The sequence below is a fragment of the Mycteria americana genome, chromosome 6, assembly GCF_035582795.1.
Source record: "Mycteria americana isolate JAX WOST 10 ecotype Jacksonville Zoo and Gardens chromosome 6, USCA_MyAme_1.0, whole genome shotgun sequence".
NCBI lineage: Eukaryota > Metazoa > Chordata > Aves > Ciconiiformes > Ciconiidae > Mycteria > Mycteria americana.
Window position 1 is genome coordinate 47,648,127 of NC_134370.1, and position 15,580 is coordinate 47,663,706.

The following is a 15,580-nucleotide window of genomic DNA, read 5'->3' on the forward strand; positions in this document are numbered from 1 at the left end:
CATCACTGCCACTGCAGGAGCCTGCCTTTCTCCCCAGCCCAGAATAAAACTCAAACCAAACCATGTGCTTGTCAGCATCATCCTGTCTTTCATGTAGGTACCCGCTAACAAGTGGTGGCTCCCGCTGCACCACCGTTTCTTGTGCGATGGCATCAACGGCCGCAAGGGTTGTGACTTGCAGGCAGAGCCTCGGGTCTTGTAGCGGCTTTGCAGCCACTCTGCACCCTGCAGTGGGTGAAACCGAGCAGAAATTGGTCTTGGAGAGCCAGCAAGCCTGGGGACGACTCCGCCAGCACCTTGTGCAATAGCAAGGAGGCCATACAGGCTCATTTAATCTCCTAATCATATTTTTAGGGGTTGATTTGGGCCAGGGAGGAGCGCAGGCAGAAGGGGAGGTAGGAAGGCAGGATGGTGGGTCCAACTGGGGGAGCATCAGGGGGACTCAAGAGCAGGGGCTGTGCTCATCCAGGGGGCACCCCATGCTCCTCATCCCCATTCCCATTCCTGAGGGACAGGGCGGGGCTGCCAGAGCCAGCAAGGTGAGCACCCAGGGACGTTTCCTGCACCTGAGGCTTTTACGTGGCATTTCTTTACACAAAGAAAAGCAAATAAGCCCAAGCAGGGCGTCGCTGGGACAACAAACACACCGACTAGGCAGGCAAACACCGGTTGGAACACAAAACCAGAGCCTTGCAACCAGCTCCTGGCAGCAGAGACCCCCCAAACCACACTGGGAGCTTGCCCCTGGGATCCTCCAAACCTCCTCCATGTCAGCTGACTGCACCTATGGGTTGTCCCACCACTGGCTTTAACCAAAGAGCTCCAAGAGGAGCTGAGATGGCTGTCATCACTGTCATACGCCTGGCCCGGGCTCAGCACGGGGACAAGGGACCCCATGCACCTGCTTTGTATTGGGTGCTGCAGAGCACCCAAAAAACACCAGGCTGGGCACACGAGACAAAAAAAAAAAACCCCAATCCTAAACCTCTAAACCTCATTTTCAGGACCACAAGCCCCACTTTAAGGTTGAACCCACTGAGTACCAACTAGTTTTTAGAAAAAAACAACCCCAAACCCTCCAAACCCATTTCAGCAGCTGCACCGGCAAAACGAGCTGGACAAGTCCCTGGCGGGGATGGGGCAGCAGCAGGACAGTACCTTTCATCCACCAGGTCACCCACAAAATCAAAGGCTCCGACAGCCCCATAATGCCGGGGCTTTGAAGAAGCAGTTTCAATAGTTTGGCCAGAAACATGGCCAAACCACAGACCCATCCCGGCACCCCAGGGTGCTAAATCTCCTGAAAAAAAAATGAGGTGACACCACCCTGGTCCCCACTTAGCCAAGCCACCTCCGCTGTGGCTTTCAAGCTGGGCCATTTTCATGCATTTTGTTGCACGGGCCAGGCTGGCGGGGGTGGATTTGGGTTGCGGATGCTCAGGGAGAAGGAGAAGGAGGAGGAGGAGGAGGACCACTCACCCTGCCCACCCCAGCAGGATGGGGCTGCCGCTCAGCGCCCTCCCCAGGCATCCACTGTCCCCAGGGTAGCCCTGCCACCAGCTTGAGAGTCACATCCCAGAGTCTCTGCTGCCATCTAGTGAAAAAACCTCCCTGTACCCTACGCCAGCAGCATCGCTGGCCCTGGGTGTCCCCCAAAAGCCACGCCTCTCCCCCCTGCCCCAGTCAGGGCTGCACCGTCAGCCTGGTGTGTCCCCCGGCGTGGCCAGGGTGACACAGTGCTGGAGAAACGATGCTGAGCACCCACCAGCATCCCAGCAGCGCTGGACCATGCAGCATCCCTCCTGTCCTGCCCTACGGGGTGTGACACTAGGGGCCACACAGCCCCAGGTCCACCAGCACTGTCCAAAAGGGAGAACAAGGTAATGCCACCCATCCCCAAGCCGACGAGAGCACAGGGCTATCCCCATGTAATCAACGTCCTGAGGACGTGGCCAACAAAGGGGCACTGGGACAGCCCAGATTCTGGGGTACTCCATTTTGAGGCTCGCAGCCCGGCACCACTGCAAGGACGCTGGCAGCAGACAGGGGTGTGCTAGAAAATCCTGGGTTTATTTATTTTAATTTAAAAGTCATTCTGAGCGTGGAGTGAGCAGCGAGCTCTTCCCCAGGGCGTGAGGATTTGGCCCCATCAGCACTTGTAGTTCCCAAAAAATAGGAAAGAAACCCAAAATAAATCACACAGGTATTACCTGCCACCCCAGTGCGTTCCCAGAGGAGGCTGCAGGATAAATCCTGCTGCACAGCTCCACGCGGTGACAAGGTTAACACAAACCAGGGCACAGACACATTGCCATCTGGGACGTTCACCAGTGCCAGCTGCAGGCTCCTTTCGGGACGTCTTAAAGAGGCAAGCGGGGCTAACGAAGCCCTGGTCCAGCACTGTTCCCAGGTGTGGTCCCTGGCAAGGACGCCTGATCTGGGGGGACCCTAAAGTGCTTTGCAGGGACACACACACACACACGCACCCCGAGATGCTCTGGTGCTCCAGCAGAGAAGGGCTGGGGGCTGGTATGGAGCCCAGCAGAGCTGGGTGGGCCCTGGATTGTACCCCCACCCTTGGGTGCTGGGATAGATGACGCCCCACAGGGCTGGTGGCCCCTTTCTCCCCATCCCCACAGACCCCCAGGGTGGGGTCATTCCTCGAGCTGTGGCCCCGGGGGTACCAAGAGGGGGACAAACAGGTGGGTTCAGCCCAGAGCTGCTGCCCAGGCTTCACCCAGAGCAGCAGCAGCAACTCATCCACATTTTTTGGGGTTCCTGGGAGGACCTTGGGAACCTAAGGTCATCTTTTAACAAGAAAAACCCAAGTCTGGAATAAAAACAGGCACCCATTTTAGCAGCAAGTCCTAAGGGAAGGTCCAACTGCTCGGCAGCCCTGAGCCATCATCCGGTGCTACGGCACAGCAGCATCCCAGGGAGAAAACTGGTTTCCAGTGGCACAGGGAGTTGGCACTGGTGGCCGTGAGCTGGCCGTGCGGTCCTGCTGGGAGCGGGTGCCAGTAGAAAGAGAGAAGATACTTGGTCCCATTTTACCAGCCAAGGGAAAGCCAGGCCATGTGCAACAGCCATGGCCAGGAGGATGCAGCACCGGGATCCATATGCAGGGTGCCACCATCTCAGCATCTGTCCTCAGCCAGTGCTGGGGGTAACGGTCACCTGCAAGCAGAGAGCAGGGTAAGACAGGGCGAGCAGCTGCGGAGGCACCATACCCCAGCCCAGTGCTCAGGCCCCATGGGCACGAGGAGGGAGACCCCCCCCTCCAATGTCCCCAACACAAGGGAACCCACTCCTGTCCATCCCTTGCTGATGCTCGCAGTCGTGTTAGCCCCAGGGCGCAGCCCAGCTCCACCAAGATGCCCTGGTGCTTCCTACAAGTGGGGAACCAGCCCCAAACCTGCAAGGAAACCTTTTCCCAAGGGCTGAAAGTCTCAGGGAAAGCAGAGCTTTCCCCAGTCGCTCAAAGCAGCAGTTGATAGGATCATCTACTGCATGGGGATGGCACTTTGGGACCTGGCCTAGGCCATCCCAACAGCAGGCACAGGATAAGGGACAAAGCATCCCTGGGACATGCCACAGAGCCGTTGCTCTTTGCACCACATCCCTCAGGTCCTCCACTCGCAGTGTGACCCACCGGCCCCGAAGTGTCCCCATGGGTCCCTCACCTCCTGTGCCCACGGGAGAGGTAGTCCCGGTTCAAAGAGCAGAGCTGCTGCTCCAGACGGAAGATGCGAAATGCCAGGTATGAGGAGGACACGACCAGGAGGCAGATGCTGGGAGCAGAGGAACAAGCACAAGCACTCAGTGGCCAGTGGTTGAGACGGACATTCCTGGCGTAGCCCCCCATCTACCCCACGCTGCAGCCATCCTCAGCACACTTACAGCACGATGAAGATCTTCAGGAGCTGGTAGTCGGAAGGTCTCAGCTCCGCCACACAGCTCTGCTCCACCTCCAGCTCCTCCTCAGTGTTTACTGCGCTTTCTGAAACGCAAGCCCAGAGTCAGCAGCACAGCGACGCTGGGCAGATGCTTGTGCTCCTCCAACAGCTGGGAGCCTTCAAGCATCAAATATTCCTCCTCCATGGGCTAACGCTACCTGCACAGGCATTACAGGGGCACACCAAGGGCTCAGACCCCACAGGCAGGACAGCCTATCCCATCCCCTAGACCCCATCACCGACTCCCAGCCTCAACGCTGCTCATCTCCAAGGCAGAAATCCCCGCCATGACAGCGGAGGATGGATGAACATGTATTTATGGAGGTTTACGCCCAGCAACGTGTGTGGGGCAGGGCACAAACCCACCTCCCCAGGTCAGACACAGCCCTCACCTGAAACCAGGGGCTCCTCAGAGGTGAAGGAGCTCTCCTTGGCGCTCAGGCTGCTGACGGAGGTCCGGTGGATGCACTGGTAGTTGGCATCTGGCAGTGACAGTGACAGCGAAGCGGGTGACACCTTCCTCCACTTGCCCTCAGGGACGATCACCTCCTGCGGGAACAGCCCCAGGTGAGCCATGCCACAGGCAGCGGTTTCTTCCATGAAACTGGCAGCACCGAGGATGTGGTGGGGCCAGATTTGGACTCGAACCTTATGGCATCTCCATCGAGCACCAGCACATCCAAAACATCATCCTAAGGAGGAACTAGTCCTCCACGACAGCCCCGTGGGGACAACTGCCATAGGAAGGACCTGCCCACACACCCCACGCCTGCCCCAAATACCGATTGCTGCTTCCTTCACCCCATGGCTTGAAGCTCAGCGTGGTCACCCATCGTCCTCCAAGAACCCCTTGCCTGCCCCATGGCTCAGCATCCCGGTCCCAGTGCCCTGGAAAGGCACTGAATCAAGTGAGGCAGCAGTGAGCACGGAGAGGGATTCCCCCGCTGGAGAGTCCCCGGGGCTGGAGCTGCTGAAGGGCTACCTCCCTCGGAAGCACCGGAAGATGCTTCCAGCCTGGATCATTCCCGATTCACTCCTTAAAAAGCACCTTCAACCCCTGGGATGCCACCAGCCCACGGGGGACATCCCACTTGTCACCTCCTGCACCCAGCCTGATGCAAAGGGCCACCAGCCCATGGAGGACACCCTGCTCAGTGTCCCATACAGCCCGGCACAGCCGCAGCATCAACGGCTTCATGACTGAGCAGATACAGGGATGGGCCATCCACATTTCATGGAGGACACATCCTGCTGTCTGGGGATGCAGCCACTGTGAGCAGAGCCGAGCCCTGCCATGCTCCAAAGGCAGCAGGATGCAGCCCCTCATGCTCCTTTGGTCACACCACGATTCAGCAGCCTTTTCCCTCTCCAGCCTCCTGGCTACAAGCCATCCCACTCATCCCACAGATTTTTGGATAATTCAACCACGTTTCTAGCCTGTTATCCATGTTCACAGCTGCAAACAGCACCAGCCAGCTGGAGTGGAGCAGCAGCATTTTGCACATCACTCCGAAGTTTTTCAGTCTATAAACTGACACCCAAGACTAACCAGACAGGTCACCAGCTTGTGCTTAGCCACATGCTGTCCAAATTGTCCTCCTGACCTGGCCATTTCTTGCCAAACTGGGGTACAAGGATCCCGGAGGACGAGTTATGAAGACAACGGCCATATCCTCATGTGACCTTTCTTGCAGCGAGGGGAGAGGACTGACTGCACCCTGCAAGTTGCTGCTGGCCGAACTTCAGCATGCTGGGAAGGAGTTAAACCCACCAAGGGGGCCAGGCAGATGCTCTCCTGCCCATAATGAAAGTTCATGGGGGTCCTTCCCTCTCCAGAGCTGCCCTGACCCTCACCAGCGATACGGCGTCGGGCTCCTCTGTCAGCTCCTTCAAACTCAAGCTCTTCTTACTCGAAACCTGGAGGGGAGAAAGAAACACGCGTTATCAGCTGGGGCACCACCTCTCCCTGCTTCAACGTAAGCCAGAAAATTGAATTTTGACCTTTCTGGTGAGTCTATGAAGAGCAGCTGCTTAAAATTTGCAAGCGCAGGGATTTTGGGGATGAAGAAAAGCACCCGGCAGAGGACAGGGCACTGCATCACTGCTCCCTGCTGCCAAAAACCCTACAAGGTGGTGGCTGAGCCGAGGGCTCCTGCAAGGGCTCCTGCAAGGGCTCCTGCACCGGTCTCAGCTCCCGGTGCAGGGGATAAACCATCAGGGGGGAAAAAGGGAATATCTGGGCAGAACAAGGCACATTTCAAAGAATAAATTCCTCAGTTCAGCGATGGGGCTGAGTCACCCAAATTGCCTCCCCAGCATACCCAGCAGCCACCCTTCCAGGCAGGGAAGGGCTCCAGCACCACTTCCCATGTGCTTCAAAGGCAGGGAGAAGAGGAGGTGCCCACAACCCTCCTCTCCAGCTCGAGGGCTGATGGATTTCTTCCCCCTTCAGGCTTAATTAAAAAAAAATTTTTTTTTTTATTTTTTTTTAAACTTTGTACCATTTTTCCTTCCCTTAAACTTTAGATCCGGGGAAAAGGCAACGATGCATGGAGTGGCAGAACTAGTATTACTACCAGATTATAAAGAGTTCATATACACGCCCTGGGAGAGAACAGAAACTCCAGGCTCTGCCTCTGTCATCTGTGACCCAGAAAAGGCCACCAGCGGCTCACGGGAACAGGATGCCTATGCAACACCTGGGGACGGGCTCTGCCCTGCCGGGATGCTCAGGAACATACTCAAGAAACAGCCACCATCATTTTGAACTACAAAACGGGGACAGCGGGACAGCCCCCTGCATTGGGCGGTGGGGATGCAGCAGTGTCATGAAGTGCTGGCGTTCTCAGCAGGCTCCTGCCCCTCTTCCCTTCCCTTGCTGCAGAGCAAGGATGCCAAGAAGAGGTGGCAGGGCACCAGGGAGGGCTTTGGGAGCAGTCCAAAGCCTTTGTGGTGATGGCAAGGAGCTTTGCTCCCCAAGACGCAGCCCAAAGGGAGCTTGTGGCTATTGAAATGCGTCAGACACAGGGTGGAGGGTACCTGCAGGTGCGTGCAGACTCTCCTCAGGACATCGTAGACGCTGTCGCGGGAGATGAGGGACACGAAGATGTACTGCAAGAGAAAGAGAGAAGCTGCCGGGAGAGATTCCCCCCATCCTGAGTCCAGTTCCCCACAGGCAGGGGACAGGCAGAGACATTCTGCCCTTGAATCTCCCCTCCTTCGTGAGCCATGTCCCCCCCGCAAGCATCTCCCCACAGAGTTTCCCTGCTGCTATTTTTGCAGCCTGCTGAAACCTGGACCTGATTTTTCTGGGGCCGGTTTTGCTTGGCTGCTGTCCCCATGGGGCCTCCCACACTCAGTCCAGAGGGATGCAGCAGCAAACGGGGCCGGGAGCGACCAAAAATATCCCCACAGATCAGCAAGAGGGGACATGGGGCAGTGCTCGCCTTGCCCAACACGGAGCCCATGCGATGTGCAGGGCAGCCTTGCAACCAGATCACTTTGAACACCCGAATTGTGCCTTGTCCCCCACCCCCTGCTAAAATCCTGCAGGTATAACCTCCTCCCCGGGAGGGGATGGGCAGCACACGCTGCCACAAGCAGCACGCAGGCAGGCAAGGACTCAGACGCACTGAGCAGGACTACATCAGCTCACTGCAGCCGACAACACCCAACATGATTTAAAACCAGGAAATTCATCCCCTTAACCAAGTTTTCCACCATCTCGGGTTGAATGCTGGCCCAAACCCCTCCCCTGCTTGCGTTTAAGGAGTTTAAAGGTTTTATTTGAGCCTGGCAGGGATTTGTCAGGCTTGGTCGAGTTTCACTTGGGCTTTGCTTTGCCCAGAAACAAAGTGAAATTCAGAAACAAAAGCAAAGCCATGGTGTTTGCCCTGGCTGGCTGCCAACACAGAGAGTAGCGCTCGCTTCCCAACTGGCCCGCGCTTTCAGCCGAGGATGGGAATCACTTCATTCCCTGCTGTAAAATCACAGCCAACTCAGACCAGGGCAACCCCCAGCTGTGGCGAGGCCAGGTACCAATGCTCAAAGGGCTGGCATTACCTTTCTGCTGGCAGTGGTGGTGATGGCCAAGCCATTGGGCAGCAGCCGAGCCGTCTTATGCTTTTTTATCAGCTGTACGGAGACCACCGGGATCACAACCTGGAGGGCAAAAAGACACAGGGACAGGCAGGGATGGGCACGGTGCGAGCGCAGGGAGTTTCTTTCACAAGACAAAGATTTAACATGCATTGTAATTATGCCCCAAGCAGAGTGTCGATGCGGGGACTGGGCATTTCCCAGAGACAGCTTGGTTTTTCTTAAAGGTCATGGCATCTGCCTGTGTTAATCTCAGCTCAGAGGTGGTCTCTACTCAATCAAAACAGCAAGGAGATGGGGAAAGTATCATCCAGTGAGTCTCCCATCTAAAACCCATCACAAGAGCCCTCCTGCAAGCCCAGGGAGGGTTAAAAATAAGACAGGATGTAATTTATGGCAGGATAACTTCACTGAAACCCCGTACTTCCATTAGATATTTGTTTAAAGCAGCTGATATAAATAATTCAGTTCTTCAGCCCAATTTTAAAGGAAGTTGTCTCTCCCCAAGATCCCTGTCAGCCACAAGACTAACAGGGAAACATCAGATTGTAAATCAAGAAGAAAAGCCAAGAGAGATTCAAATCTCCCCCCCAGAAACCTTTGATCTTCTTTCAAATGCCATTGCAGCTTGTAGGAGGTTTTGCATCAGGGAATTTTAAACCAAACCAATATTTGGTTTCCCCAGGCAGATGCTGCAGGTGATTGGAGGGGGAGGCACAGCCATGCTCCTCTTTGCATCAGAGGCTTCTGACAGCAATTTTGGTGGTATTTGGGTGTGGGAAGGGATAAGTGGGCTGGGCTACAAGCCCTACAGGACCGGGGTGGGCTGGCCCCCATGTTACCTTGATGTCCTTCCCAAAAAGGTTTGCGTAGAAGCAGAGCCAGTTGGGGGAGATGTAAAGCCTTCCCTGGATGAGGATGTCTCTCTGGAGGGCGCAGGAACAAACTGCAAGGCAGAGAGAGGGGCATGGCAGACTGTGTGCCAGATCCTGCCGCCCCCGTACCCGTCCCTCGCCATGCCACCCACCTTTCAGCACACTCTCCTCCGTCGGGATGTCCTTGAACAGCTTGTGGTACTGGGAGTTGTACTTGCTAGCGGCCTGAAAATTAAGCAGAGCAAAGTTATCCGGTGACCTCGCTGATAAGGAGAACCAAAAAAAACCAGCCTCCTGCAAAAACATCTCCCTCTCCCCGCACCCGGGACCGGCGCAGCAGGGTCCCACCAGGCTGGGGACGGCGAAGCCAAAGGGCTAGAGGAGGCTCGGATGATCCAGCACCCAGCAAATGCTGTGCCATCCTCCCAAATAAACATTTCCCCTAATATCTAAGGAGGTGTCTGAGGCTCTGCAGGGAGCCCGTTTTCCCCTAGACTCATCCACAGGCAATTTATTTTGCCCAGCGGTTTCTCTCCTCCTCCTCAAGCTCTTCCCTTATTCAGGACACAGTGACAACACTTGCTTTGCACCCATCGCGCCGCGCCATCCAGCTATTTATATTCCTGGTGCCTCTTCAAAGCCTGCCGGCAGCCGCGGCAAGAGGCTCAGCAGGTTCGCCCTTAAATAATTCTGTATATAAGTTAAAGGCTCCAAAGCAGTTCAATGCTTTGCATTAAATCCGCTCAATAAGTCCTGTAAGGCAGCACGGACAGATTTGTGCCCCTGAGCTAGAGGAGGCAGTGTCCCAGACCTCAGGGTGCTCCCTGGGGATGCGGCTGTCCCCGTGGCAGTGACGGCTGCCACCTGAAATCCAAGGGACAAGGTGCTTTGCCAGGATGCAGAGAGATCCAGCACAGCTCGAAGGGCCCCGGGGAAGCAAGGCTGGTTTGCAGGAAGCACCGCAGGCAGAGTCCTCCTCCCTGCGGTGACAAGGTCACCTTTACTCCGCACACCTTGTCACCAAATGAGCTGGGCCATAAGAGGATCAAGGCACTTGCATCACCTGGGGTCGGCTTAGACACTCCCCGGAGAGACGCCACGATAGTGGCGGGTGCCGGTGGAAGCGTTTCAGGGGGACACAGGGGGATACGGGGTGGACACAGAGGGGACTGTGGCATCACCTCTGAGCCACCCCTGGGCTGTCTTGACCTGCAGGTCAAGAAACACCCCCTGGCCCCAGCATAAACCTGTTGCCATCTAGTAACCCTCCCAGATGCCTCTGAATAATCAGCAAAATGTTTTTCTCCTCAATCTTTTTCACGGGGAAAGGCAAAATGCCTCCTCCCTCCACTCCTTCCTCTTCCAGAGCATCTCTTGTTTGTAGACAGACCAAAAAGCTCTACATCGGGCACTATTTGAACAACCAAAAAGGTTCAAACGGACAGCAACTGAGCTGCTTGCAGTCAAGACTTCCACTTTCTCCTTTGCTGTGGATGGAAAATCCTGCAAGTGTTTGCAAGGCAGATCACAGGCCACATGAAACCTTCATCGGCTCCCCTGAAAATGCAGGCAGGACCCTCTGCCATACACCAGGAGCCGCTGCAGCTTCGCCTCTGGCTCCCACAGCCCACATTTGAGACCCCAGGTGGGTTCCTCCGTGGCAAACAGCCAGGGTCAGGCTACAACAAACCAGCCCATTCACTCATGAAGCCGAAGATTTACCACTTCCCGGTGGCATTTCTTGATGTCTTCATCCTTCAGGGCTTCATTCAGGTGGAGGCTGGAAGGAAAAATAATAATCAGGTAAGTGAAGAGCCCCAGGTCTCTTACCAGCTCCCAAAAACACGTGTGCTGCAAGAAGAGACACGGCATAACGTAGAGGACCAAAGAGAGACCCCCAGGAAGCCAAGTTTTGGGTGTCTAGGCGATTTATCGTAGCATCAGGCATGCAGTGACATCACTGAGGTTAAATAATGGCTGCAGGACAAGGCTGATCCATCTGGCATCAGGCTGATGGCGAGCCGGTCTGTGCCATGGTGGAGGCACCAGCACTGGGGTGCCTGTACCCAAAACGCATGCCGGCACTGGGGGAAGGTGCCTAGAGCTGCCCCCAGCAGCAGCCTGGGACAGGTTAGGAGCTGGTGATGGGCAGCTTTGGCTGGGTCAAGGTTTCCCCAGGGAAAGCACAAACTGGGAGAAAAAAAAATTTGGGAACGTGCCCAGCCAGGAGGATGGACTCAGATTTGGCTGTGCATGGGGGCATCCATCCACATCCATCACACAGGCAGATGAAGGGAGAAACCACAGAGACAGTGAAATCCTCCCAACAGCCTCAGCAGTGGGAATACCGGTCCCCTTCCCCAAACTCCTCTCCCCTCCTTGCTTTTATAGACCAAATATTTGAGGGTGAAAACAAAGAGGGGACCCCCTGTGCCAACTCCCAGCTGGCAGGCTGCACCTGGCAGCTTGGAGGCAGCAGGGATGCTGCAGGAGGTGGAAACAGGAGGAAAAAGAGCAAATACTCGACTGCAGACCCCAGGACCCTGTGGTGATGCTGCCCCTCACCTGCCGTCGAGGGAATCCAAACTCTTCTCCTTGTGCGATGCCTCCAGTTTCTCACGGCTGTGCATGGGCTCGGGGCTCTTCAGGGAAGCTGCTTTTTCATGCATCAGTTTAGTGCTGCAAGGAGAAGCCCATTAACCCCCAAGGAGAAGGGAGAGAGCAGAGAGATGCGTTTCAGAGCTGTAAATCCATTCCCTTCAAACCCTGCCCGCACAGAGACGTTGGTATCTCTGCCGCTCAAGGACAGCAAGAATATTTCTGCGATTTCTCAAGTCACGCAAAGAAGAAAAAGGGCATTTCTTGCCAGGAACTCCCTGCTGCTCGCAACCAAGTGGCTAAGGAGCGGCGGCTCCCTCCCCGCTGCCTCGGATAACACCCTCCAAAGCAGAGCCTCTCCTCCTCAAGAGATGGAGGTTGGGATGGGAAAAATCGCAGGCCTATGAAACTCCCTGGGGTGACGGACATTTCAGCCAGCAAGGGCCAGGGTCTGCTCCTCTGGGTCAGCAAAACACCATCTTCCCAGGGCAGAGCCCATGCTGAAGGCACCACCTCCCTCCTTTAATTGCTCCCCTCTTGTTAAAGCCCGTTATTTACTATCATGAGTTTTATCAGAGGCACTTATCGGCTGCGACAGGTAAAGTAAACACGCTCCCAGCGCCACGCAGGGAAGGTTATCACCCAGCAGGCCAGAAAGGTGGCACTTCCGCCCTCAGCAAACTGCAACCGGAGATTGTCATGCAGCGGTGCTTCTGGCACCAAGAGCCAAAGCGGAGTGTGATCCCAGGGGATCGATGCCGGAGCAGTGATCCACAGGCTCTGGCAGTATAGCAGAGCCAGCAAACAGCCACTGGACCTACAGAGAGGAATTTATTCAAGGGAAAAGAGCTTGGCTCAACAGGCAGGGGGTGATGCCAGAGCAGGTGGGGGACAGGCAGGATGGCAGTGGGCAGGATGAGCGCCAGTGGGCAGGACAAGTGTGGAGCTGGAGTGCATCCCGGTGCCTGCAGGGACAATGCCGTAGTGGTGCAGCAGAGCCCAGGCAGAGAAGCCATCCCAAAACTGCTTCCTAAATAAAGAGAGGGGCTCTTTCGCTGCCCCATGCTTCCCTACACACACCCTGCTCCCGCTCTGAGGTGCCTGTCCGAAGGGAAACCCGTCTAAATAATCCCTCACGGACTCAGGGAGAGCCAGGACGGGGGTGCTGCACCACAACACCCATCACCCAAACGTCCTGAGAGTCAAAGCTGTATGAGCCCCCATGTTCGCGCAGCCTCAAGGGCCCAACCGAAACACTGTCCCAATGTGATGGAGCTGGGCTGAATCCCGGCCGGAGGCACGGGCAATGCTCCCTCAAGATGCAGTACGTACACGGGGCTGCAGAAAAAACAAAGTCACCGGTGCCATGCAGTTAGGACCAGGCTGGGAACCAGCTCCTGGATTCCTGCAGCCTGCATTTGCAAAGTGAATGAGCTGCCCACACGGCCCAAAAGCCTGAGCATTGCAGGGACGGGATGAACACACCGAGGCTGTGGGGCATTTTTAGGAGAAGCTCAGGTCAAAGGACATGTCTGGAACGGAAGGGAGACTCTACCAACAAGAAGCACCAAAATAACATCCCTTGGCATTGCACCAAAAGGCTTTTTCCCTGCCTGATTCCTTGGACACCCTGTGCCTTTGGGACAGGCAGCCCCATGCTGCAAACACTCTCTGCCAAGTGAGGCCACGCTACCCTGAAGCCAAAACTCGTACCATGGAGGCACCAGAGCCTTCCTCCCCCTTGCCCCCATGCTGGAAAAGGGGCTCCGACCTGCTCCAGAGCCTCCCTCTCCAGAGCTAAGCTCGCTCTGGCTTCCCCCACATCATCCCTTAAATCCCCAAGCGGTTGCGCCACTTAATCCAGGAGAAAGGATTTAGGCCTAACGAGGGCTGATGCCAAGGGGCACTGCGCAGGGGATGGGGAGAGACACCCCCTGCTTGAGGTGAGGGCATTGAGAAACCCCCATGAGGTCACCAAACACACAGAAATCCCCTAAAACAAGAAAAGCCAGAGGCTGTAGAGCACTTGGAAGGGCTGCATGGTCCTGTCCCAGTTTTCTTTCCCTCTTATGGTCACCGCCAGGGACAAGTCCCCAGGTCAGACAGTCCCTGGACACAGTGCTGGCACCAGGCTGCTCCAGGGAGGGTCTGGGGGCTGCAAGGAGCATCCTCAGTGCCAGCAGAGATGTCCCCAGCAGCTGCCTCATCTCCCCCTCTCCAGATCTGAATCCATCCCAGTTCCCAGATGCGGCAGGGATGGAGATCCGGGGTTTGGGAGCACAGGATAAGATAAGGTTGGGCTCCAGGAACAGCTGACAGGGAAGTCTCCCTGCCAAGAGCTGCTTCCAGCACCAGCACAGGGAAGAAAACACTTTCTAGCAGCTCACACCATCACCCTCCTTGAGGTTTTTTTTTAAGCAGGAAACTGTTCCTGCAGGAAAACCACTGTCCCAAGCATCCCAAACTACAAGCGGCGCAAGAACAGTCGGAGCGCGGAGCCCCTGAGATGAGGCACAGCGGGTGGACGCAGGAGTCCCCGGCAAAGGGAAAACATTGCTGGCAACCTGCCGAGCCCCTGCCCACCATAACAGGGCTGACACCCCCCTGCTCTGCCCGTGCAGGCTCCTTGAGACCCCCAGCTCGCCTCCTGGGCTGTGGCTTTGCCAGGCAAAGGCCAGTGCTTCTCCCTCCCCGCAACTCAGCATCTCCCTTCCCTTACGCAGTGCTGGGATCCAGCCTGGAAATGGTCCTGCATGAGCCCCTCCGGCAGCATTTAATTTTCGCTGGATCCCTTCCCCGCTGCCGGCGCAAGTGAGGGGGAAACACGCGGCGGAGGCAGGAGAGAGTGAGCAAGGGATTTCACCTCCCCAAAAAAAACCCCAAGGATCAGAGCCAGAGGGAGGCACTTGCAGCCGGGCTGCCTTGGCCCGAGCGAGCCCGGGCAGGATCCGGCGAGCTGCCCTTGTTCCCAGCTTTCAAGGTCATTTCAATCCCATGTGTTGGCTACTGGAGCAGAGCCACCGCCGAGGATGCTGGAGGGGAACGGCCGGTCCTGAGCGGCGCTGTCAGGAGAGAGGCAGGAGGTCAAGGAGAGGAGGGACAGACGGAGCCGTGTGTGTGTCCCCAAGTCCCTGCACCCCGGGATCTGGCTGCGGGCGGCCTCCCTCGATGCCCCCCCGGGGTCCCTCCCTGGGAATGGCCTGTCCCCGGGGCCCTATACCCGGCGGGTGGCAGCCGGGGTGAGAGCCAAGGCCTCGGTCCCAGCAGGTCCCAGGATCACTCCCAGCACCCAGGATACTGGCCTTTACTAGGCACCGCTCTAAGAGCCCAACGCCACGGGGAGAGCCCGGCCTTGGTCCCTTCGCGGCCCCGGGCGGGCTATGATGGGCCGGGAGAGCTCGGCCGCCAGCCAGCACCGAGCCACGCCGGGGGCCGCAGCGAGGAGCGGCCGGGGCAGCCCCGGCGGCCAGTCCCCACCCTCCGCCCGGGCTCGGAGCCCCCCCCAAGCAGAACCGGCGGCTCCCGGGCCAGGCAGCGGCGACACCCCCCCCCGTCCCAGTTCGTCCCCTCAGTAGGGTGAGGGGGAGCCTCAGTATTTCCGCGCTCCCCTCAGAGCGCGATGCCGCCGCCGGCGGCCGGCCGGAGGCAGGCCGAGAACTGGCACTGGGCTCCCCAGCGGCAACGGGGACGCGCCCCACGGCTCCGGTCGCCACCCGGGACACAGGACCCCCGCAGCTCCCCCCCTTCCGGAGCCCCCCGCCCCTACCTGCGCGGCAGCCCCGCGCTGCCCGGCGCCGTCATCCCCCGCGCGCCCGACCTCCTCGCAGCGCCCCGGCGCCCGCCTATTGGCCGCCCGCCGCCACGCCACGCCCCCCCCCGCGCGCCCCCATTGGTAGCTGCCACTCGCCGCCGTCCTCAACTCCCCCCTCTCGGCCGCCGCCGCGCCCCGCCCACTGGCGGGAGGGGGTGGAGTCTAGCGAGAACCCACCTCTTAAAGGGGCCGCGGGCACCTTGCTCGGCCCCGCCGTGGCCGGAGCTCCGGGCGGGTCTCAG

The 15,580-nt window shown here is 57.5% G+C and overlaps 1 protein-coding gene across 3 annotated transcripts; it reads right to left on the bottom strand.

The window, feature by feature from the left end:
* Positions 1-2,031: 2,031 nt before the first annotated feature.
* On the bottom strand, positions 2,032-15,364 carry GRAMD2A (GRAM domain containing 2A). 3 transcript variants are annotated; one of them, XM_075505574.1, is made up of 13 exons: positions 15,294-15,364; positions 14,247-14,589; positions 11,495-11,608; positions 10,652-10,709; positions 9,082-9,154; positions 8,897-9,000; positions 8,019-8,117; positions 6,996-7,067; positions 5,811-5,873; positions 4,349-4,505; positions 3,901-4,000; positions 3,684-3,791; positions 2,033-3,177 (listed from the first exon to the last, which is right to left on the bottom strand). In XM_075505574.1, exons 3-13 carry the CDS (start codon positions 11,596-11,598, stop codon positions 3,174-3,176), a joined length of 942 nt encoding a protein of 313 aa, XP_075361689.1. In that variant the 5' UTR covers positions 11,599-11,608; positions 14,247-14,589; positions 15,294-15,364; the 3' UTR covers positions 2,033-3,173. The 3 variants fall into 3 exon arrangements, with proteins under 3 accessions (XP_075361687.1, XP_075361689.1, XP_075361688.1); XM_075505572.1 differs by lacking the exon at positions 14,247-14,589 and having other exon boundaries at positions 2,032-3,177; positions 15,294-15,361; XM_075505573.1 differs by lacking the exons at positions 2,033-3,177; positions 14,247-14,589 and having other exon boundaries at positions 3,680-3,791; positions 15,294-15,361.
* Between the last annotated feature and the right edge of the window lie 216 nt (positions 15,365-15,580).

Coding starts and splice junctions, on each gene's coding strand:
- GRAMD2A (XM_075505572.1), bottom strand. CDS start 15,328: ATGACGGCGCCGGGCAGCGCGGGGCTGCCGCGCAG. Junction 8,118..8,896: donor TTTTTGGGAAGGACATCAAG/GTAACATGGGGG, acceptor TTTGCCCTCCAG/GTTGTGATCCCGGTGGTCTC. Junction 4,001..4,348: donor TGAGGAGCCCCTGGTTTCAG/GTGAGGGCTGTG, acceptor CTTGCGTTTCAG/AAAGCGCAGTAAACACTGAG.